Source organism: Eumetopias jubatus, unplaced genomic scaffold, assembly GCF_037043125.1.
Source record: "Eumetopias jubatus isolate StellerSeaLion01/CBP00866 unplaced genomic scaffold, mEumJub1_p1.0 scaffold_2, whole genome shotgun sequence".
NCBI lineage: Eukaryota > Metazoa > Chordata > Mammalia > Carnivora > Otariidae > Eumetopias > Eumetopias jubatus.
This window is the reverse complement of record NW_028274808.1, coordinates 62,696,320-62,720,948: the sequence shown is the minus strand read 5'-3', so window position 1 is coordinate 62,720,948 and position 24,629 is coordinate 62,696,320. Positions and strand designations below refer to the sequence as shown.

General features: G+C 34.5%; 1 protein-coding gene across 1 annotated transcript in view; it reads left to right on the top strand.

The window, feature by feature from the left end:
• Positions 1 to 24,629, top strand: part of TLL1 (tolloid like 1) — a 213,443-nt gene that overhangs the window by 79,381 nt on the left and 109,433 nt on the right. Inside the window, exons 2-6 of the mRNA XM_028104406.2 lie at positions 5,349 to 5,456; positions 7,607 to 7,687; positions 9,414 to 9,566; positions 10,089 to 10,206; positions 18,734 to 18,912. Coding sequence (XP_027960207.1) covers positions 5,349 to 5,456; positions 7,607 to 7,687; positions 9,414 to 9,566; positions 10,089 to 10,206; positions 18,734 to 18,912 — 639 coding nt within the window. The remainder of the gene's footprint in view (positions 1 to 5,348; positions 5,457 to 7,606; positions 7,688 to 9,413; positions 9,567 to 10,088; positions 10,207 to 18,733; positions 18,913 to 24,629) is intronic.

Genomic DNA, 24,629 nt, shown 5'->3' with positions numbered 1-24,629 from the left:
ACTCTAGCAGCAGTTCTGTGTTCTTTGAAGGGAACTTTCAGTTTGGAGGATGTTTGGACAGTTTTCTTTTTTATAAACAATAATCCAAATGGTATCTAACTTTTTATACCTCACCACACCTCCTCCCTTCAAAAAGACATCTTGTTTGAAAATGGCCAGATAAGAGTCATGTTATCCAGAGACACTTTTCAATCTAGTTTATGAGGCAAGAATAAGTTAACCATTTTATTTAACTCATCATTTGTATTTCATCGCGTGAACACTTTTTAACTGCAAATTAGAAGACTTTGCTCAGTTTATATGATAGTATATGGTAGAAGTGAAAATGCAGATCTTGGGAAAAAAACCACTATAAATTATTTTAAATAAAACATTGCATGGGCTATTTTCTTACATTCACTACAATAATTGGACTACAAATACCTTTTTATTATTAGAAATTTAAGAAGGAAATATGTTACCTAAAAAATTCTCATCCTGATTTTTTTTGAAGAGTAATTCTGAGAGTCTGTATAAAAATATATGTTTACTTATTTTTATGTTGTATCAAGACTTCAAAGATAATTGTTTCCCAAACTTGGAACTTAAATTATCTTTCATGTGTGTCATTTTGGGACTAAAATTTATTCAATGCATATGAAATGCCACTAGAAAATTGTGTTCCCTTTTAAGTATTGTAACATTGTCTCCAAAATGTATAATTAGAACTTTTGCCAAATCTTACTTTTCCTTGGGAATTTGCTTAGTGATTGTCAATCAAGTAAAAATAGTTGACTTTTGAGCCTTCATTGTTGTCCTTGTCTGAGGAAATTTTTACTAAGCCTTTATTGTAGGGTAGAGCAGCCAAAGCAGCCTTGTCAGGCCTTCACATGACATCATTCTTCTTCCCTAAATCCAATATCAATAAAAGCAGAAAGTTTAAACTGTATATGGGAACAATGTAAGAAGCAAGTGCTCTTGGCTATTGTTGAATCTTTGCATTATCTCTTCAAATCTCATAAATCTCAAGATATCTGATCTGTTAATTCAGTCTGTATTTCCCGAGTATATCAGTGTGATGTTTAGAGAAAAATGGACACATTTCCCATAACTACACTTAATAATATACACTATTGAAATAAAGAAGAAAGGCAGTTGCCCCTTTTAAAAATTTTTGTTGAGTATCTAACAATAATCCACTCTAGATTGAAATGATTTGAAATATTCCTTAGAATGGTGAATATCTAGTATTTTGGGACTTAGGGCAAATCGGTGAAGTATGTAGCATGGCTAGCCTTATTTTTGTCATACACAATTTATACCCTGAGTCAGGGTATTTTCTCATTCACATTTTTTTGTGTCTGTCTCAAAACATATATTGAGTACCTACTTTCTGTCAGGCACTCTGACAGTGAGAGTTTAAAGATGAGCAACGCATGCTTCCTGTGGTCAGTGTTTTCAAAATTAGATTGAAGAATCAGACTGTTGAAAACATGGTGTGAAATCTTGTGTGCTGGTCTATTACTGACAGAAGCACAGGCAGGACACGGAAGCAGATGTGACACCAGATTAGTTGGAAAGAGGGGGTTTCTGGAAGGGCTTTTTATAGGTAATGCCTGAGGAGACTCTATCAACTTCATTACAGTATGCTATCAAGTAGTAACCAGCTATCAGATACGTTAGGATTAATTCACTGTAAATGTATTCCTTTTTGTGAGGTATTTAGTTTGCAAGCATTTTCTCCTGAGTGGACTGAAAGGCTTTGCATTTGGCGAAAATAGTGGCTCTTTATGTGATTGTTTCTGACAGCCTGTGGTGGACCTCTTCCCTGCAAAACATGTTGTGACTGGGTGTATAAACTCATACGTATTTTTTGTGTATAGCTTTTAGGAAATCACAAGCTTGAAGCCTCCTTATAGCTAGCTGGTCGCTGAATCCCAGCTTCAAAATGGAAAGGCTAAAGATCATTGGGGAATCTTGAAAGGGTGGAAGAAATATCATTTAAAGTTATAGTGTAGAGAATCACGATTTTCGCTTATTCATTCTTGCCATACATTCTTCTGTAAAATGTGTTTACTCTACCTACTACAATAAAAGCTATTTGTCTTTCTTGGTCTTCGATTTTAAAAAAAATTGTAGTACAATGAATGCAAATACCCTTCAGAAGAAAAACAATGCCTGTGGTTTTCCATGTAGTTTAAAAATTGTTCTTCTTGACATTTTATTTTGGCCTGTTGGTTAGCTCCAACCCCATTTTTGACCATAGGAATCCAAGCAGAATTCCAAACAGATAGTAAATATTCTAATTGCACTTGAGCATTTCCTTAATATTATCATCTATAACCAGTTTCCTGTATTGCTTTCAGTTCCGATATCCCCAACCTCAAATCACTGCATTAAATGGGACTAATGAGTAATAATTCATACTTTTTTAAAAACTATTTCTAATTTTTGTGATTTTTTGGGGGATGCAAAACAAATAGAAAATACCATAAAGAAAAAGAAAAAAAAAACACTCCAAAGTGGATTTGAGAATTACAAATATCTTGGATCCTAAATAATAAATATGTGTTAGATTATAATGCAAATTCTAAATCCATGTAATATAAAATGTTGTGGTCCAGCTTGCTATACCAATGTATAAGTAAAGTATTTCCGCATGCAGAAATAAGACATTTACATTGAAGTGAAAGATGAATGAAGAAAACCCTCAAATGTGTGCAATATGAAGAAAGAAATTGTGCATTTTAAACTGTCTGATAGGTTGTAATTTTAAGATGGCTATTTTTTCTTTTTTTTTCTGTTGATAGTATCAGAATTTAAAGATATACATGACTTGCAGTATATCAAGTCTGCACACAAATGAATTGACTTTGTCATTCACTATAGCTTGTTCTCAAAGAAATATTTGGTTTTCTCCTGAAGCAATTCATGGTGTGTTGAGAACTGACACAACTATTCTGAAGCTTTTAGTTCAGAAAAGTTAACAGTAAATAATAATAAAAAAAATTGGTGTGTGTATTTCAGAACAGTTTTGTCTCCTTTTAAGAATCATCTGGCCTTGTGCCTTTTTTTCTCCCCAGAAGTAATGTTTTTGCTTGTGTGAAGTGTTATATCCTTGGACTGCTGTTCTGTTTTTGATATAATCCATCCATCAAAACATGAATCCTATTGCATGTGAAAAGTCGTTACAAGAAAATAAAAATCTAAAACACATTTGGGTTTTATTTTACTCATACTACTTTTATTATACAAATGGAGTATGGACAAACTGCATTTTGTTTGGTTGAGTGCCTCAGCTTTCAAGTTAACCAGCTGGTTCAGAGAGGAGCAAAAGTTTATTCTTGCAAAAAAAAAATAATGCTGCTAAAGATGATGACAATGACAATTATTTGCAGTAATGGCAGTTTGCTAAAAATGTAGAATCTGAGGCCTCTCTCCAGACCGACTATATCAGAGCCTGCATTTTAACCCGATCCGCTGTGATCCCTATTCGAGTTCATGTTAGAGTAACACTGTTTTCCTGTCTCTAGTTGCTCCCAGCACTAAGAAAGGAAGAGCCAGCCTTGGAGTCACTGCCAGTCAATGCCCTCCACTGTTTGCATAGTAAACACACAGGATGGAAGATTCAAATAACTCACAAACTTGAATTTACCTTAAAGTGTAAAATCTTGGGGAAAAAGAGTGCAAAATTTATTTTTATGAAAATTAACAGGCCTTTTATATAAAGTGCAAATTTTGTTTATTTAGGCAGGCCATCTATTTTTTGAGATGTCTGTCTTTAGGGGTAGTGGAGCATCAGCGCTTTCTGCTAAAGGTGTACGAAGCTGATTAGAATCTGGCTTCAATTTCGGGCATCAAGACCAGCCTCTTACCCAGTGCTGTAAACTGTTCTACAGACCTTTCATTACTTTGTCTCTAGGACAGTAAAAAATAGTAAGCATTTTTCTGGTTCTACAGACTGCCATTCCATTGACAGTAGGGTGGAAGAGAGGAGTTGATGAGAGATTTCTAATTTTAATGAATATTTTTCCATATGGTGAACTGATAACCTACCTTGAACTAATTTCCATCTCCTTCCTTTCTAGATTTACACATAAATCTAACTTTCTTATCTCATGTCATTTTGTATGAGGGAACTAAACAGGGTAAATAATTTTACATAATAAACTTTTGACCAAAGCCTAAAGTATAGCTTTCAGGATTGAAATTTAAATTTCATAAATTAATTTTATTAACTATTTTTACAGCTAAAATTCCTAAATATTAAAGTTTAAATTTACTAAAAGTGATTTGAAAAGCATGGATTTCATCATTTCCTAAAATTTTAATGTATTTTCCTCCTCTCTTGGTTTTGCAAAAGAAAAATTTGAAGAAAAATTTGAAAAAGGAAATTTGTAAACTTGTATCATGAAACAGTTATCCCAGAATTCCCAAAGCATTTGTCAGTGTTTTACTATCTCATGATTAATTTATTCTCTCTCTTAAATTTGCTGTGTTTCCTAAAGTTACTGTATTTTGATATTCGACAGCACTAAGAGATTGATTAGTCTAGTTTTGGACTCAAATAAAAGGAAGGCATTTTTTTGTTATGTTAATATATATTTCTGACGTTAAAAGAAAATTCACATACTGGTTTTAAAGAAATTATCTCATTTCTTCCCACAATGGTTTATAGAGCTTTGTTTTATTCGGTAGCATAAAAGACTGGATGTAAAAGAGTCAGAGGGTTTTCAGGATTTGGGGCAATGATTTTGAAGCTCCTGAAAATATGGACAGTGTTTTATTTATCATTAAAGATCAAAGGTGTAGCACCTGGTCATTGACTAAATAAATGTTGACTTAAATATTATTTTTGGTATTTATTTATACATTTTACAGAAACTCAGAGGCAATGCCATCTTTAGAGAAAGTGTATAAAAATGTGATGAGTAAGTTGCTAGAACAGTACAATATTTAGCTGCTACTATGTCTCCTTCTACCTGGCAGTGAAGACCTGCTGCTGGTCACAGGCATCCACTGTAAATTCAAGCACACTTAGCAGATTTTCATTTACTTGCAAAATAGCCATGATTGCTAAATTCACTTTCCTTAGATTCCCCCCAAAACCAGTGACCATTTCATTCAAAGAAATGACTTACCCCCTCCCGTCAAACATCAAAGTAAGAAAATGTAGGTAATACTCTTTTACAAGTGGTTCATATTATAGTATAACAGGTCCAATATTATATTCAGTTATAATTACTTTCTGAAATATCTGTCTCTACGAACTGCATTTCCATATTTTAACAATATTTTTCTAATTAGCTTTGTTTGCATTGACTTTGCTCTTTAATATTTTACATTTTAATTGAACTTTTCTTTTTTAGCTGTGTTTTGGGGTGATATTGCCTTAGATGATGAAGACTTAAGTATCTTTCAAATTGATAGGACAATTGACCTTACACAGAACCCCTTTGGACTTGGACATACCACAGGTATGGTTGATTATTTGATTGAATTTGTGTTCATTTTGGAGAAAAGATACTCTTGAAATGCTCTAAGTATTCTTTAGGTCACTTTTAATGTCCTGCTGATCAACTTTGATTGCCTAAACATTAATGAGCCTATTTGGAAATTTAGATTTTGTTCATAGTTTTTAATTCTATTAATTAATTTCTTTGACAAACATTTTGTTTGGTACCAAGGTACCAAGTACTTAAACCAGGTACCAAGCCTGGTTTAAGTGTTTTGCAGATAGTAACTCTTTGAATGTGCATAATAATCCCATGAGGAGTAGCTAGTAATATGACTCACAAGTGAGGAGATCAAATTAATTGTATTTCTTATTTTCTTATTTCAAACTGTATAGTCTTTCCCATAAGTATTTACTTAGTTTGTATATTTTCAGTTTGTTTTTAGAATATGTGTGAAATAATCACTTATTTTATCACTTTCCTTTTTTTCTATGTTAATGAACTACCTACACAGAATTTTTTGTAATTTCAATTTCTATACAAATTTTTAGAAAAATTGCTAAATTTTAAAAGATATTATTGCCTTTAGTGGTCTTGAAACATTGTTTTTTGAAAATTCTATAATTACTCTTATCCTTATAATTACCTTAATATTAACTAAGACATTTCTTTTTTCTCATAATTAACCTTCTTCTAAATCTATTTATATGTGCTTCAGGCCTATCTAATATAAAGTATAATTGTTACATAACTGTCATTTCAAACATATAAATGCCATTCTTTAAAAATGTTTCTTATAGCTACTTAGAAATGAATACATTTAAATGTTACCTCATCTTTCTAAAATGTTCAATGAAAAAATTTCAAAAATTTTTCTCAAGTAGCACAGCAAAAATGTGACCATGTAATGAAAACAATCAGGCACGTTATTAGTCAGTGAACAAGCACTCTAACTTACTTGCCTTATAAGGACTTAATTGATCTTTTGCTCTAGAAGGCTTATATGGTAATGGTTTTTGTGATTATTTTGGGTTTTTATTAGCTTTACTCTAGGTAGATAAGTTTTGGTATTAATTTCAAAGGGGAAAAAGATAATGGAAAGAAATAGATCAAGGTGCAAGCAGTTTGTTGTCTTTATGGATTTCTAGCCCTTCCGTTGTCTTCGCCCAAAGAGACTCATTAATCATATTCTTGTGGTGTGAATGTATCTGCACTTGTTCAGATATTATTAGTGGTTATATTGGTTGTTTGCTCAGTGATGTCTTCTTGTTATTTGTCCACTGAAAATTCAATAGGAGGGGAAAATAGGAGATAAAATTGGGAGAGCATTCTATTCAAGGCCTGGAATGAGAATCAGAGGACTTGGATTTTCCTCAGATGCTCTGCTTTCTGACCTTTGAGAGGAAATCTGCCTTTTCTATTTTTTTTTCCCAGTTGGTAAATCTGCAAAAGGATATATTTCCTCATCCTGACCTCCTTTTCTACCTTTTGCACTCTAAAATTCTTTACATCTATTTTTATAAATTTTGCCAATTATATAGCATAACAGAATGTATTTTGCTGCTGAGCATCCTTTTTGATTGTTGTGACGTTTTTGTAATTATGTGTTATTGGTTTTTATAAATTATTAAAACTCATTTTTGAATTATATTTGAATATATTATAAAATATGATATGCTTTTAAAAATATTTCAAAATTGATCATAGCTTTGAAGTAAGACTTGTACTATATATTTGCTCTTCTAATGTTTTTATTTCCATTTGCTGATTTGGCTTCTGAAAATATTGTTTACATTGGAGAAATAGCTGGAATGCAATCAACAGGGCCGAACAACTTGCTGTCATCCTATATAACGCGATGTGATGTCAAAGTCTCAGTGAAGAAAAATGTTCCAAATTATCGATAGATGACTCAGTTGCCAGGATGTCCAAATAAAGTCACTTAGATTGTTCTGTGGATCACCCCACCCACTTGTTTTTAGTTACCAAAATTGTGTTTGTAGAATGTTTACACTTTTCTAAGATTTATGGATATTCATGACTCTAATGTTCTTAGACCACATAAAAAAAAGATGTCCAAAGAGAAATCAATGTAGCCTTTTGGTATGGTTTACTTAGAAGAACTTTAAAATGCAATGAGTTTAACTTAACTATTTTCTTTTATTCTTAAGGTGGATTTGGAGACCATGGTATGTCAAAGAAACGAGGGGCCCTCTACCAGCTTATAGACAGGATAAGAAGAATTGGCTCTGGTATATCAATGTTTAAAGTTGCAGACACTTGACTTGATGTACAGTAAATATTATACCAATAGCAGTTCAGTTTGCCATTAATATGTGAAGTGTGTAAAGGGTATATGCTAAGAAACAGTCCTTTATTCATTTTTGTTAGCTGATGTTTAATGTCAGTTTTTTTAGAACTTATTTTGGGACAACTGAAACATTTCTTTAACTTATTTTCAGCTTCTCCTTAGTATAAAATGCATTAAGGGATTATTGTATTGTTGATGTTTATTTCTGGTGCAGTGTGTATCACACTAAATTGTTTTTATCAAGCATGGAACTACATCAGTTTTAATCAAATCAAAAAAATGTCATGACTGTTTTGAAATAAAACCCACTTAAAGTAAATTGACAAACTGATTTGTGAGATTAAAAAATTAATTGAAAATGTTTTGACCCTTCCAGAAATATACATAGAAAAACAGCTTTCTGGTTTCATAATTAGTTAATACTTATAGCATTGAATTTGTTAAACACTATTTATAGATTATAAAGTTTCTAAAAAAGTTTTCTGTTCAAAGTGTGTCCTAACATTTTTTAAACTGATGAATTATTAATTAAATAATTGACAGTACTCACTTTCAGGGAATAATTTTCCCAAGCAAAGATGCCTTGCCTCAGGGTATTAAAAGATAAACCTGTTAGGGACGTGGGAATAGGGGCATGCATTCAATTGTTGTGTCTGAAGTATATTCCAGGAGTGGGATATTTGGATCAACAGTGATAGATGAATAAAAATGAATAATAAAACCATGAGAGACTATGGACTCTGAGAAACAAACTGAGGGTTCTAGAGGGGAGGGGGGGTGGGAGGATGGGTTAGCCTGGTGATGGGTATTAAAGAGGGTACGTTCTGCATGGAGCACTGGGTGTTATACGCAAATAATGAATCATGGAACACTACATCAGAAACTAATGATGTAATGTACGGTGATTAACGTAACATAATAAAATAAAAAAATAAAGAATGAACAATAATGCAAATTTAGGAAAAACAAAAAACAGTAACAAAAATATTTTGAAAGGCCACGAAGAAAATTAATGACTACAGACTTGAAAGCTGCTCTAGGAATAGGCTGTATTTTATGTTGGCCTGTTCACGTTGTGTATTGATCTCTAAATCGTGCTAAATCACCTGGATATAAATCCAGAGGAAATGTGAATGGAGATATACCAGCATCCCAGGAGGCTGAGACCATATCTGCCTTAACATTATTTCATTTATCCTCTCTGTAATTTTCATAATTTTAGGCTGTACTGTGGAATATCCTGCTTTAAAAGAATGAAGGATTTAGCAAGAGTTAAGAAGAGTTTTGAATATCTTGTGACTTTTTAAACCATGTCTGTTTATCATCTGGTGGTGAATTGGCAGAGAGCTAGTAAATTAAAATACATGAAACAATTTTTTTGTGGCCTACCAGTCTGTCTGATGTCTGTCTACTGTAGGCTGTTGTATGGGAATACATTAAAATTTGCTCATGGAGCATTAAGAAATAGTATTTTGACATCAAGTACTTAAATATTTTAATACTTTTTCAAGTATGTAATATAAATGAAATTTTTCTTTAATGCATTTTGACTTCAGGCATATTTACACAAATATGTAAATAAGACATTTTAACTTAAGTCTTTTAAGAGGAAATGATTCCCTGACCAAGGACTTCTGTTTCACAGAATGTTTTAAATGTCACTGCAGGCTTGGAGCAAAACAGCACAATTAAAGGAAAAGTACCTCTCAAATTCTCAGGGCAAAATGAAAAAAATCGAGTTCCCAGAGCTGCTACATCAAGAACCGAAAGAATATGGCCTGGAGGTGTTATTCCTTATGTTATAGGAGGCAACTTCACTGGTAAGGTATTCCCAGAGTGTTTATTTTTATAAAGAAATATTATATAGATTGTGTGTTTTTCCAGAGTATTAATATGGAGAATATAGTATTAAATCAAACATGAGAAATACTTTACTTACCTTGGTTGTTGGTTTAGAGTGTCATTGAAATTGAAAAATATCTTTAGTCTTGAGCTCTAAGAGATTAAAGTACTGTTCTGGTTTTTAAACTGAGTTTCAAATGTGTCCATCAATTCAGGAAGCTGATTTCTCTTCAACTGACAGGAAGAATATATGTCCCGTTGATAGAGCCTTGTACACACACACACATATTTGTAGAGATAGTGAGCTTGAACCTTCTGATTATAAGGTGAGTGACCCTTCTTAAGAGTGATCACTTGTGGTGCTCTAGGCTAGTATTTGTTGGTTGACGAGAGTGATGTCATCCGTACTGCCTAGTCAGACTCAGGATGGAGGAGCCAGCGTGTAGCACTGCTCCCTAAGGCAGACACTTTGTTTTATTAACATCCTGCCATTTTTCTAGGCAGTCAGCGAGCCATGTTCAAGCAGGCCATGAGGCACTGGGAAAAGCACACATGTGTGACTTTTATTGAAAGAAGTGATGAAGAGAGTTACATTGTATTCACGTATAGACCTTGTGGGTAAGTAGAACCAGGGAATGACTTAAGTAAGTGTAGAAGAGGAAAAAGAAAATCCAGAGGTAGGATTCATTTCTTATTTGCTTAGCATTTTGCCCATGAGAAAGTGTGAATTTTACCTAAGAAGATATATTTTGAATAAATATAGTCTTTGATCATAGACCTTTGTACATGTACCTCAAGTGTATTTCCCCACTACGTCAACTACTTCTCCTCGTGTTGCAACTATAATAATGGTGTTGCCACCGTCAATAATGTCGTCTGGTGATTCTCTTGAGCTCCCTCTAAAATCTATGCAGTAAGATTCCATTGATAGTCACTGTATCTTTTGATTTCTACCTCCATCCCATGTCAGTGCCTCAGTCCATTCATGTCTTTGTCATGTCACACCTGACCTATTCCAAATGCTTGACTGTCTTCCCTCATCAATTTACTGCCACTAGAATTATCTTCAAAGGATACCAGTCAGAGCAAGACACCACCCTTTTTTGTTGATTCTTCAGTGCTTCCTCGTAGAGTGCTGCTTTCTAGATTGGCTTCTTACGGGATGATAACAAATACTCTCCAAAACAACTGTTCTGGAGCACTGGGTGTTATACGCAAACAATGAATCATGGAACACTACATCAAAAACTAATGATGTAATGGATGGTGATGAACATAACATAATAATACAAAAAAGTAAAAAACAAACAAACAAAAAACAAAACAACTGTTCCATAAGTTGTGAAATGCTGTGTTAAATTTCAGTGGATATTTCTGCAGCAATGTGCTAATGAACATTATGAATATTCAACCCATCAGAGAGAATATAGAATACAGTGTTTTTTAAATTTACTTAAAAAACAGAGCATCCATGCCACTCTTTTAAGAGTGAAGAACATACATCAGTATCCCGGAACACATTTTGGGAGATGTTAGCCTGAGAATAAAATCCAAATTCCTTGATATAACATTTAAAGAATGCCATGAACTTACCACAACTTCCATGTGCAGCTTCTTCTGCCACCACATCCCATAATCTAGCCAAGTTACAGTAACAGCAGTTCTCCAAGCAACACTGTATACTTAAAGCCTTTTTACTGTGAAAGGTCTCAAACTTCTCTCTCCTCTATCTCTAGTTAGTTGGAACTTACATTTAAATATTTGATTAAACTCAGAACTTTTGCTTGCTCAGGAAGAATACTTGGTAGGGTTTGCTGTCTCCTTGACATTGCATCCCCTCAGGAGGCACATGTGCTGGACCTAGCACTTCAGCGATGCTGCTGTTGATCAGTGGATTCCAGGGGTGATGGCCCAGTCCTTCCATTGTAAAAGTTCCCATCATTGCAAAATAGTGATTTGCTAATGTTGTTCTTTCCTTTTAGTCCTTCTACATTTATTAGCTGGACTCCTCTACAAAGAGGAATTTTCTCTAATCAGCTCAAACTATTTGAATACCCTCTCGTATCGTTTATATAGGGAAGTAAAAATAAATGCTTCATTCATTTGGAGGAAAGAGTTCTTGCCCCAATCACATATATTTTTTGGGGAGAAAATATATATGTCACTGGGTATTGGGGGAGGATTGTGTCATCTGGCTTTGTTCTATCACATATTCCTAGAAGATTTAACCTCACTTAAAAAGTAATGGATTTTACTTTTGACCCTATCTGAGTGACATTAAGAAAAAGTATACATTATTACCTTTCTATATAATTTTGGATAATGCCATAATTTTTTAGTTTTGACTTATTCAAGTAATGTTTTCTTCCAAATTACTAAATTTTATCTTGACAAGTTTTGGTTACATGTGAAATGCCTCCTAGTTCTTAATATCTATTTAATATTTAAAAGGTCCAAATCTAGACTCTCCTTCCTTCCTTCTCGTTATCTAATAGAAATGAATATAGCTCAGCTTATATATTTCTAAATACATAATGTATTCAGATCAATGTATCTTTCCTTTATCTTTACTACCCTTCAGTTTTGTAAAACAAATGCAAACAAAACACTGGCATTCATTATCTCATTAATAAATTTCTGTTTGTAGCAAACTCGTATTTATGCTCATTTTCTTTCATTAATTTGGCTTTTTTCAAAATTTTTCATTTTACTTGTTTTAGCCTGCTAAACTATTTTTCCCCATTTGCTGTCATTTCTTCCTGTGTTTGCTTGTGCTTTTCTGCTTCCTTGGAATGCCTTTGCTTCCATTTTCATCAGTGGAAATCGTCCACATATTTCTTTCTCACCCATTTCTGAGCTGCCGTCAGTGTGACTTTGCTCTACCTTAGCTGTACTAGTTACATTTCCACCATTCGTTCATATGTCTGTCTTCATCTGTGATGACAGGTTGCTTATCTCTTCGTCCTTCGTGACACCCAGTGCGCTGCTTTATAGATAGGTGATCAAGAAAATATTGGCAATTTACACATCGGCTAAAGCACATCGTATGTAATTCTAGAAGAAAAGAATGTAAGAACGTAGCGGTATTGAAGAGCATGTACTTTAATGATGATTTTAATGATTTTAGAGAAATGGAAACTGAAGTTGTGAATTGCCCTCAAATCCTTAAATCTGTAGTTGCACTCCTGAAATCAAACTTTTGAGTATTTATATATACATATAATTGTGACTGTTATAGTAGTAATGTTGCATTTGGTGATTTGTTTTGTATTCAATTTCTTTATATTGTATTTTCAATGATAGGAAGGATGATACATTTTATAGGAATTGATCATTGGCTTGCTAATCATTCTAACCATTTTGTGACTTCTAAATTTCATTTGGAATTACCATTATTGGCCATAATTTCATGAAACAGTTATTTTATCATTATGGTGATTTTTTTTCTATGATAATGCTGCATTTATATCCCATAAAGATTAATCAAAATTATTAAAGAGTTTAGCATCTGGTGTTACACAAAACACTGAGGGCTACTGCAATAAGATCTATGTCAAGTCAAAAGCATAACACTCCTATTGGATTTTGGTATTGTGTCCTTTCCCTCTGTTGGCAAAAAGTTTGAATTTAACTATAAATATTTTTTCAGTGAATATTTATTGTCATCAGTGACATTTATTTCACAAGATGATTATTATCAGCAAAATGTAAGATCACTTTATAAAGACTTGTGTGATTTATTTCTTTGTAAGTCAGAAATTTATACAGCTGAATTTATTACCTTTGTCTACCATGCAACTTTATATTGCTGAATATTCTCTTTTTTAAAGTATAACTTTATTTTTTAAACACTGTTACATTAGTTTCAGGTATACAATTATAGTGATTAAACAATTCTATACATCACCTGGTGCTCATCACAACAAGTGGCCTTCTTAATCCCCATCAGCTGCTTAGCCCAATCCCTACCCTCTTTCCCTCTCCTAACCATCAGTTTGTTCACTATAGTTAAGAGTCTGTTTCTTGGTTTATCTCTTTCTCTTTATCCCTTTGCTCATTTAGTTTACTTAAATTCCATATGTGAGTGAAATCATATAGTATTTGTCTTTCTCTGATTGACTTCTTTCACTTAGCATATTACTCACTAGCTCCATCCATGTCTTTGCAAATAACAAGATTTCATTCTTTTTTATGGCTGAATAGTATTCCATTGTGTATCTATACCACCTCTTGTTTATCCGTTCATCTTTCGATGGACACTTGGCTGCTTCCATATCTTGGCTATTGTATTGTAAATAATGCTTTTGTAAACAGAGGTGCATGTATCCCTTTGAATTAGTGATATTGGATTCTTTGGGTAAATAAGTAGTGCAATTGCTACATTAGAGGGTAGTTCTATTTTTAACTTCTTGAGGAAACTCCATACTGTTTTCCAGAGTGGCTGCACTAGTTTGCATTCCCACCAACAGTGCATGAGGATTACTTTTTCTCCACATCCTCTCCAACACTTCTTGTTTCTTGTGTTGTTGATTTTAGCCATTCTGATGAGTGTGAGGTGATATCTCATTGTCGTTTTGATTTGCATTTTTCTGATGGTGAGTGATGATGAAATCTTTTCATGTGTCTGTTGGCTATATAAATGTCTTCTTTGGATAAATGTCTGTTCATGTCTCCTGCCCATTTTTTAATTGGATTCTTTGGGTTTTTTTTTTTTTTTTTGGTGTTGAGTTTTATAAGTTCTTACATATTTTGGATAGTAGCCCTTTATCAGATATGTCATTTGCAATTATATTCTCCATTCAGTAAGTTGCTTTTTAGTTTTGTTGACTGTTTCCTTCGTTGTGCAAATCCTTTTTATTTTGTTGTAGTCCCAATAGTTCATTTTTGTTTTTGTTTCCTTTGCCTTAGGAGACCTGTCTAGAAAAAAGTCACTATAGCCAATGTCAAAGAGTTTACTGCCTATGTTCTCCTCTAGGATTTTTATGGTTTTAGGTCTCATATTTAGGTCTTTAATGCATGAATATCCTCTATCCTCTACTAGATAATTTCTTGAACAATCTTACTTTTTTCCTCCTGCTAATTTTTAATGATTCCTTAAAAACAACTAACCAAACAAATAAACTTAGGGTTAATTTATTTAGCTATTTTCTAGATTTCGTGTTTTAAATTGTGTTTAAATTTGGTCAGTTTGGATATTCAGATTATGGCAACAGTCACTTATTCATCCTTACCTATTGAATTTTCATTTTGTGCCACTTACTATACTAATTTTTGGGACTATAAAATTGAATGTGAGGTGTTTTTCTCTGCACGAAGATTATAGTTAGGCAGAGGAGGTGTGCTAGCTAGGGTTCTTGCTTGCAAACAACGGAGGCTAGTTAATTTAAGCAGAAAAAATGACTTGTTGGATTATTAGAAAATTTATAGAATCACACCAGTGGAAAAAGTGGAGAGCCAGGTGGGGGGAGGTATCTCAAGAAGAGCATTTTTAATCTCTGACCATAAGCATCTTCACCATTGCTTTGAATGCTCCCTGCTAACCACCGAAGTCTTAGTTCTCTCCTGCACTTATGAGATCTGTTCTTTCAACAAATATTTATTAATTTATTTATTTCAAAAATGATCTTTTTCCAGTTTTATTACAATATAAATGACATAGAACACTGTATTCCTTTAAGGTGTATACTGTGATGTGTTGATATATGCATATTTTATGAAATGATTTCCACAATAAATTTAGTTAACAGGCATCACCCCACATAGTTGCAAAACTTTTATTTTCTTGTGATGAGAACTTTTAGATCTGCTCTCTTAGCAACTTTCAAGTATGTGATACAGTATTATTAACTTTAGTTACCATGCTGTACATTACATCCCCAGGACTTATTTGTCTTGTAACTGGAAGTTTGTACATTTTTACCCCCTTCACTCACTTGACCCACCCTCTCACCTCCCACCCCCAGTGCTTGCAACTTCTAATCTGTTCTCTGTATCTGCTGAGCTGTACTATGTGCCTGACTATATTTTAGGGGCTAGAGATATCAGTATACAAAACATGTAAGTTGTCTGCCCACAAAGAGCTTACATTCTAGGTTGGGGAGTCAGAAAAAAAACCATGAAAATCAATGAAATATAAAATGTATTAATAGACTCTAAGTTCTAGGACAAAAAGGAAAGCAATATAAATGGGATAGAAAGGCATTTGCACAAAAACTTGAAAAAGAAGATGAAATGAGCCATATGGCTATGTGGGAGAACAGAGGTCCTGACAGAAGAAATAGCCAGGAAAAAGGCTTTAAGGCAAGAGCATGTCTGTATGCTGAAGGCACAGCCAGGACACTGCATGGCTCAGGAGGAGTGAGTTGCAGGGACAGTAGTAAGAGATGGGACTGGATGGTAAGACATTTGTGTGTGAAGATCATGTGGGATCTTACAGTTATTTGTAAGTACTTCAGATTTTCCTCTGAGTAAAAGAGAAAGCTTGTATTAGTAAGCTGACATGATTCATTTAATACATCACCCTTCAATCCCAGTGGCTTCAAGTAACAAACATTCATTCCTTGTTCATACTGCCTGTCCATCACTGGTTGGCTGTGTCTCTCTCCAGAGTTACCACTTTAGTATTCAGTCTGATGGAGGAACCTCTTTTTAGAACTTTGCAGTTGTGGCAGATGAAGCAGAGACAAAATTGCCAAACATATTGACTATTAAAGATTCCAGAAATTACACAAAGAGTTTGTGCTCACATGACATTATCCAGAGCAAGTCACATGACCAAAATCAACATCAGTGGAGTAAGGAAGTATGATTATCTTCCAGTGAGGGGTAATGAATATTTTTGAATATTGACACAATGTGCCATAGAACCATTGGAGAATATTGGGTAGAGAAGAGTCATAATATGACTTTAAATTTTTAAATTATCTCAAAGTTGAGAAAAGACTGCTGTGGGGAGGACATCTTTGTGGATGTCATGATAGATTATCTAACAGGCAAAATCTAACGGTGCTTTGGTCCTCTAGTCTGAGGCAAAAGTAAGGAATAGCAGGTTTTAGGTTACCTGATTACTGTCTATGGCGTAGGGAGAGTTGTGGCCTCCTATAGATGGTGAAAGTTTTTCTTGAGAGGACAGATAGATCTTATAGTGGCCAAGTTTTAAAAACAGCACACAAATTAGAAATAAAAAAAATCAAAAGCTATATATAAGAAAATGGCATCAACCTGAGTGATATTTGAAACTAAGATAATACCTAGATGTGTTTAAACCACATTTTTATAAACCTCACATATTACCCTGTCATTCCATACCTAATTATATGTGCATATATTTAGTTATTTTTTCATCTTAGCATCCAGAATTATTCTCTCCCTAGAACAAGAGGAATCAAGCCACCACATTTTTCTTCTTTCACAGGATCATTATAAAAGTCAGTGGAAAATATATTTTTGTTTTCTGTTATGGAATTCATCTTATTTATTGGAAACTGCTATGGGTGAAATTATGCTTAAAAAAGGTGTTTTAGATTAAATAAGTTGACCACATTGCTTGACTATCTCCCAGATTTTGATTTGCAAAGTATTTTCTTCTTTGAATATAACCAGCAAGAATGACTCAGTGTGTGTAATTTAGTTGCTATATAATCATCAGATATACTGTTGCTCTATGGTAGCAAATGATTCAGTTTAAATCTCTCCAAAATTTGCAAATTTTGTGTTTTTCTCCATCTAATAGTTTACTATTTGGGTATGTAATAAATATCTGTGTATAGATTGAAGCATAGTATTAAAAATGGGGGCAAAAACAAAATTTCCTGATTTTTTTCCCTACCAGTTACCTCATTTTTCCTATTATTAATTTATTAAGCTTCATTAATTGTTATAATAGATTCATAAATAAGTGTATGGTATAGGTTAAGATGCTTAAGGCATTTAAAGCCTACAGAAATAATTGGAATGAAAAATATTTGTATTTGTGAACAATCAAAAGTACTATCAAATATACCTACTTTGGAAACTGAAAATTTGTGAAATTCCTCATAACATTTGGGCACTTAATTTTGACAGTTTTCTGTGTTTGGTGTCTTGTCCATCATGATTACCAACTATTCAAGACCAATTATTCACTGCCCTCTATTGCTGTCTCAAGCTGTGATCCTATATATAAACCTATTTTAAATTAAACCCCAATTATTTAAGTTTTAGATATAATTTTATTTATATTTGCAAATCATAATTCTACCAGTTGTTGGTTTTTCTCCACCAGTTAGCTATTAACCTTAGAAAATTTACCTTTTGAAACTAATTTTCCTCCATTGATTCCTTCTTTTAAAAGTTTTCTTCTTCAAAATAAATTCTTCCATGAGTAGGAAAAATAACTCCATTATTGATTAACCATTTTTCTTTCTTTAGTTCATTTTTTTTCTTTTCTTTTACTTTTTCTTATTTTAGGGGGGGATGGGGGTAGAGGGAGAGGGGGAGAGAGAGAGAGAATCTTAAGCAGATTCTTCACTAAACGTGGAGCCTGACATGGGGCTCAATCTCACAACCCTGAGATCATGACCTGAGCTGAAACCAAGAGTCAGGCGCTTAACTGACTGAGCCACCCAGGCACCCCTAATTCATTTTTCTTAAAGGGGAAAATAAACTTTGTTTTTATATTCAAAACTGAAATAATGGATTATTTCCAGATAACCATATGGCGTAGGGAGTGACACCATAGTGTCACTATGGTGACCACCATAGTGACAAAGTAGTTACCTAAATAATGTAGATGGATTGTGAGACTAAAAAACTGTATTAGACATAATTGTGGGTAGTAAATCTTGAGTTTAACTATATGTTTAAAGCCCATTAATCACCATCATAGATATTTTATTTTCTGATATCTTCTGAACACTCCTAATAATGATTTAAGGCATATCTTCTAATGTATGAATTAGTGAAAAAGCACTTCAGTGATTATGTGGAGACTTTTGTTGTCTATACATTTACTAGGACTAGAAATTAGCCGTGTTTATTGATGAAAGGCTGCTCTGTCTCTGAATGTGTTGGACTTTGTAGTTGATCATAATTCTTGACAAGTTTTACTGTACTGTAATCAATCTATCATTGCCACCACCATCTCTGTGTTTTTCCTTTATTGCAGATGCTGCTCCTATGTAGGTCGGCGGGGAAATGGACCCCAGGCAATCTCTATTGGCAAGAACTGTGATAAATTTGGAATTGTTGTTCATGAATTAGGCCATGTGATAGGCTTTTGGCATGAACACACACGACCAGATCGAGATAACCATGTCACTATCATAAGAGAAAACATTCAGCCAGGTGAGAGGCTTCAGAATATGTTGGGTTTAAGGTTGATGGAATATCTTTTAGTTGTGTTTATACTATTTATGATTTAACTTTTTCTTAAAAAGTGTGAACTGATTTTTTTGATATGGTAGAATCAGCATTTTGCTGGATAAATATACCCATGATGATGTTACATTTTTAATTTTTTTTCCTTTAGACTGGGTGATTTTCTATGCATTTTTGGTTTGCTTTTTCTTCTTAAGGTTTAGCTGTTTTATTTCTAAACTTCTGTGTTTTCCAAGAATGGGTGTAGGCTATTGAACCATAAATTAATATTTAATTTTTAAAGCATTTTTACTACTTAGCTCTATAATCTATGTGATAGAGATTTAGAAAGGATCCAGGGTTTGGCATGAAACATGCTGCTACCATAGAAATCTATATTATACCAGGGACATTTCTGGAGAAAATTTCAAGGAAATGAGTCATTTCCAGGGTAGTCTAAATAGTTTCTTTGAGAATTCTTCTTAAACTACCCTAAAGATAAATTCTTAAGATTTTTTTCAGTAGTTGAAATATCATATATAATTAAAATTTAATTTTCTCTGATAGGTGATATGTGATAATAGCCTTATTTTAAAGCTTTTTATTTAACTTTCATAAATTAATAAAGATTACATTTCAGTTACCAAAAGAAAAATTTTGTTTTTTGGAATTGCCTTATAAAGTTATATGGATTTCAAGCATTAGGAAAGTAAAAATGCATCCTTATTTCCTTATTCGTGGCAAGTTTTAAGTTACAAACATTGAATTCCTTAGACTTTCTTGTAATTAAATGTATTGATCTATTTATTTGCTCATCACATATTTGGTGTTAATTATTTATTGAGACATTATTAGATGTTGAAAATGCTGTCATGAAAAATAGAAAGCTTAATGTGGGGTATGTGCATATACATAAATGACTGCAAGTGGGTGAGAAAAGTGATAATAGTCATATGGTGAAAATACCACAAAGTCCAAGTAACATATGACAAAATGCTTTGGCAAGTCAAGGGAGATGTCACAAAGGAACTGAAATTTAGAAGTAAAGTATAAGTGTTCAAAGTGCACAGAAGAAAGATAGAATTTCTAAGCTGAAAAAACATCATGATGATAGCTATAATTACAGAAAATTGAATAATTTTTATTTGCTTATTTATGGCTGAATGGTTAAGTTGCAAGTGGGAGATTAGTTGGTAATTACCAAAGGAGGTTGAATCATAGGGAATCTTCTATACGAAGCTAGGGAACTTAGCTTTTATCTTTAGCTACTGGAGAATAATTGAGGATTGAAAGCAGAACAAGTTCAGATTAAAAAAAAGGAAAAAAATAATTCTTTCAGCTTTGGGATCATAACTGAGAATGGAGAAGTGGAGGTAGGGAGGATGAACTTAAGGAAACCTATAAGAAAATTAAATAAGTAGCTTATAAAAACTGACTAAGTCCTTAGTCAAGGAAGTGCAGTTCAAGAATAAGAGAGAATAACCTTTCAAAAATATTTTAAGAGGAACACTAACATATGAGGGGAAATCTTCAAGGTTTTATTTTTAGGCAACAGGATGAATGGTGGCACCATTAGATGAAGGAAGACATATGGATAAAGCAACATGTTTTTTAGAGTAAGAAAGAGAAATAATGGTTTTATTTAGCATATCGTTGATTTTGAGAAGCCTTTGGGTTATCTAAATGGAGATGTATAGTACACAAAGCAAAAATGAGTCTAAAATTTAGGCTATATCTAGAAATAGAAATTTAATGGTATATTTGACTATCTAGGGAAACCTTGAAGGGAGAATAAAAATACAGCTAAGGATAGAAAATGGGGAATAGCAATAATTAAGCAACATTTTGCAGAAAATCCCCCAAAAGACTAAGAAGTTTTGGTCAAGAGTTAGGAGAAAAATCACTGAATGTGATGTCCCAGGAAAGAGATCATTTCAAGAATGATAAAGTAGGAGAAGAGGAGTGGGTGGTTCAAGATGGCAGTGTAGGAATATCCTGAACTCACCTCCTCCCATGGATACAACAAACTAATACACATGGAGTAATTTCTCTGAAAAAATCGTGATAACTGGATGAACATTGTGCCTCCACAATAAAGGATAAAAGGGCTATGAGGAGATGAGTAAAAGAGGCAGAGACACACCTGCTGCCAAAAACTCCGATTCTAGACATGATGACCCATAATGAGGAGAGATTCCCAAAGTACAGCACTTTCTCCTGAGAAGCTAGAGGTTGACACCACAACCTTTGGGTCCTGTACTGGAAAGATGAGCCCCCCTGCCCCAAACATAAGACCATCAGGGATTATATCCAGGAGAAGAAACAACTGTAGGGAGGCTGTAGGGAACAGAGAACCTGCCCTGAAGGGACTCGCATGTAGACTCAGTCACTCCGGGACCCAGCAAAAAAACCAGCAGTTTGAAAACACCTGGTCCATATTTGAGGCAGACCCAGTTACTAATCTTAAAGTAATCACTAGAGAGGCAGAAACATGTTGGGACTCTCTCCAGGGACAGAAGCATTGGCAGGTGCATTTTTGCAATCTCATTCTACCTTGCTAATACCAATACTGGTGGGTATTATTTCGGCAATCTCCCTCTAACCTGCTAGTGCAGGTAGGTGTACCGCACCTCACCATGCCCCAGCTATGCCATAGCCAGCTGGGAGAGCACCCTGCATCACACCAGAACCATGTCACAGCCAGGCAGGCAAGAGACCTACCCTTCCAAGCCACAGATTTACCACAGCGAGGCAAGTGTCCCACCCCTCCTGTGCCAGAGTCAAACCACTGCCAGGCCAGCATCTTGCTTCGTTCTCTGCCACAGCCATGGCTCTGCCACAGCTGGCTGGTGCATGCACCCCACAGAGGGGATACCTCTGGAGTGTCTGGTTCTAGTAGCCAGAGGGATTTCTCCTGGGCTTCACATATCATCTTCTACACAAGGCCAATTCTTCAAGACTGGGAGAAGTAGCTGTTCTGATAATCAGGCAAAACAAGACAGAGGCATATGTTTCAAATGAACGATAAAGACCTCAGAAAATCACCTTAATGAAACAGAGATAAGTAATCTACCTGATAAAGAAATATTCAAAAATTCAAAATAATGGTTATAAAGATGCTCACTGACCTAGGGAGAAGAATGGATGAATACAATGAGAACTTAAACAAAGACATAGAAAATATAAGAAAGTACCAAAAAGAAGTTACAGAGCTTAAGAATACAGTAACCAATGAAAGATACACTAGAGGAGTTCAACAGCAGACTGGATAAAGCAGAAAAATGGTTTGGTGAACTGGAAGACAAAGCAATGAAACTCACCCAGACAGAGTTGCAAAAAGAAAAAAAGAATTTTAAAAAGTGGGATACCTTAAGGGACTTATGGGATAACATTAAGCAGAATAATATCTGCATGTGGGTGTCCTAGAAGGAGAAAAGAGAGAGAAAGTGACAGAAAACTTACTTTAAAGAGATCATGGATGAAAACTTCCCTAATCTGGGAATGGAAACAGGCACCCAGATACAGGAAGCCCACAGAGTTCCAAACAAGATGAACCCAAAGAGATCTACACATTATAATTAAGTTAATTATAATTATAATTAAAACATTGAAAGTTAAATAAGAAGAGATAATCTTAAAAATAGCAAGAGAAACAAGCTTGTTACATACATGGGAAATCCCATAAGGCTATGAGCAGATTTTTTTTCAATTATTTTTTTTATTCTGTTATGTTAATCACCATACATTACATCATTAGTTTTTGATGTAGTGTTCCACGATTCATTGTTTGCGTATAATATAACACCCAGTGCTCCATGCAGAACATGCCCTCCTTAATACCCATCACCAGGCTAACCCAACCGCCCACCCCCCTCCCTTCTAGAACCCTCAGTTTGTTTCTCAGAGTCCATAGTCTCTCATGGTTCAGCTCCCCCTCTGATTTCCCCCCCTTCATTCTTCCCCTCCTGCTATCTTCTTTTTCTTCTTCTTTTTTTAACATATAATGTATTATTTGTTTCAGAGGTACAGGTCTGTGATTCAACAGTCTTACACAATTCACAGTGCTCACCATAGCACATACCCTCCCCAATGTCTATCACCCAGCCACCCCATCCCTCCCAGCCCCCACCACTCCAGCAACACTCAGTTTGTTTTCTGAGATTAAGAATTCCTCATATCAGTGAGGTCATATGATACATGTCTTTCTCTGATTGACTTATTTCGCTCAGCATAATACTCTCTAGTTTCATCCATGTTGTTGCAAATGGCAAGATTTCATTCCTTTTGATGGCTGCATAGTATTCCATTGTATATCTATACCACATCTTCTTTATCCATTCATCTGTCGTTGGACATCTTGGCTCTTTCCACAGTTTGGCAGTTGTGGACATTGCTGCTATAAACATCGGGGTGCACGTACCCCTTCAGATCCCTACATTTGTATCTTTGGGGTAAATACCCAGTGGTGCAGTTGATGGATCATATGGTAGCTCTATCTTCAACTTTTTGAGGAACCTCCATACTGTTTTCCAGAGTGGCTGTAGCAGCTTGCATTCCCACCAACAGTGTAGGAGGGTTCCCCTTTCTCCGCATCCCCGCCAACATCTGTTGTTTCCTGACTTGTTAATTTCAGCCATTCTGACGGGTGTGAGGGGATATCTCATTGAGGTTTTGATTTGGATTTCCCTGATGCCGAGCGACGTTGAGCACTTTTTCATGTGTCTGTTGGCCATTTGGATGTCTTCTTTGGAAAAATGTCTGTTCCTGTCTTCTGCCCATTTCTTGATTGGATCATTTGTTCTTTGGGTATTGAGTTTAATATGTTCTTTATAGATTTTGGATACTAGTCCATTATCTGATATGTCATTTGCAAATATCTTCTCCCATTCTGTCGGTTGTCTTTTGGTTTTGTTGACTGTTTCTTTCGCTGTGCAAAAGCTTTTTATATTGATGAAGTCCCAATAGTTCATTTTTGCCCTTGCTTCCCTTGCCTTTGGCGATGTTTCTAGGAAGAAGTTGCTGCAGCTGAGGTCGAAGAGGTTGCTGCCTGTGTTCTCCTTCAGGATTTTGATGGACTCCTGTCTCACATTTAGGTCTTTCAACGATTTTGAGTCTACTTTTGTGTGTGGTGTAAGGAAATGGTCCAGTTTCATCTTCTGCATGTAGCTGTCCAATTTTCCCAACACCATTTGTTGAAGAGACTGTCTTTTTTCCATTGGACATTCTTTCTTGCTTTGTCGAAGATTAGTTGACCATAGAGTTGAGGGTCCATTTCTGGGCTTTCTATTCTGTTCCATTGATCTATTTGTCTGTTTTTGTGCCAATACCATACTGTCTTGATTATTACAGCTTTGTAATAGAGCTGGAAGTTCGGAATTGTGATGCTGCCAGCTTTGCTTTCCCTTTCCAACATTCCTCTGGCTATTCAGGGTCTTTTTTGGTTCCATACAAATTTTAGGATTATTTGCTCCATCTCTTTGAAAAAAGTGGATGGTATTTTGATAGGGATGGCATTGAATGAGTAGATTGCTCTAAATAGCATTAACATCTTCACAATATTTGTTCTTCCAATCCAGCATGGAACGTTTTTCCATTTCTTTGTGTCTTCCTCAATTTCTTTCATGAGTATTTTATAGTTTTCTGAGTACAGATTCTTTGCCTCTTAGGTTAGATTTATTCCTAGGTATCTTATGGTTTTGGCTGTG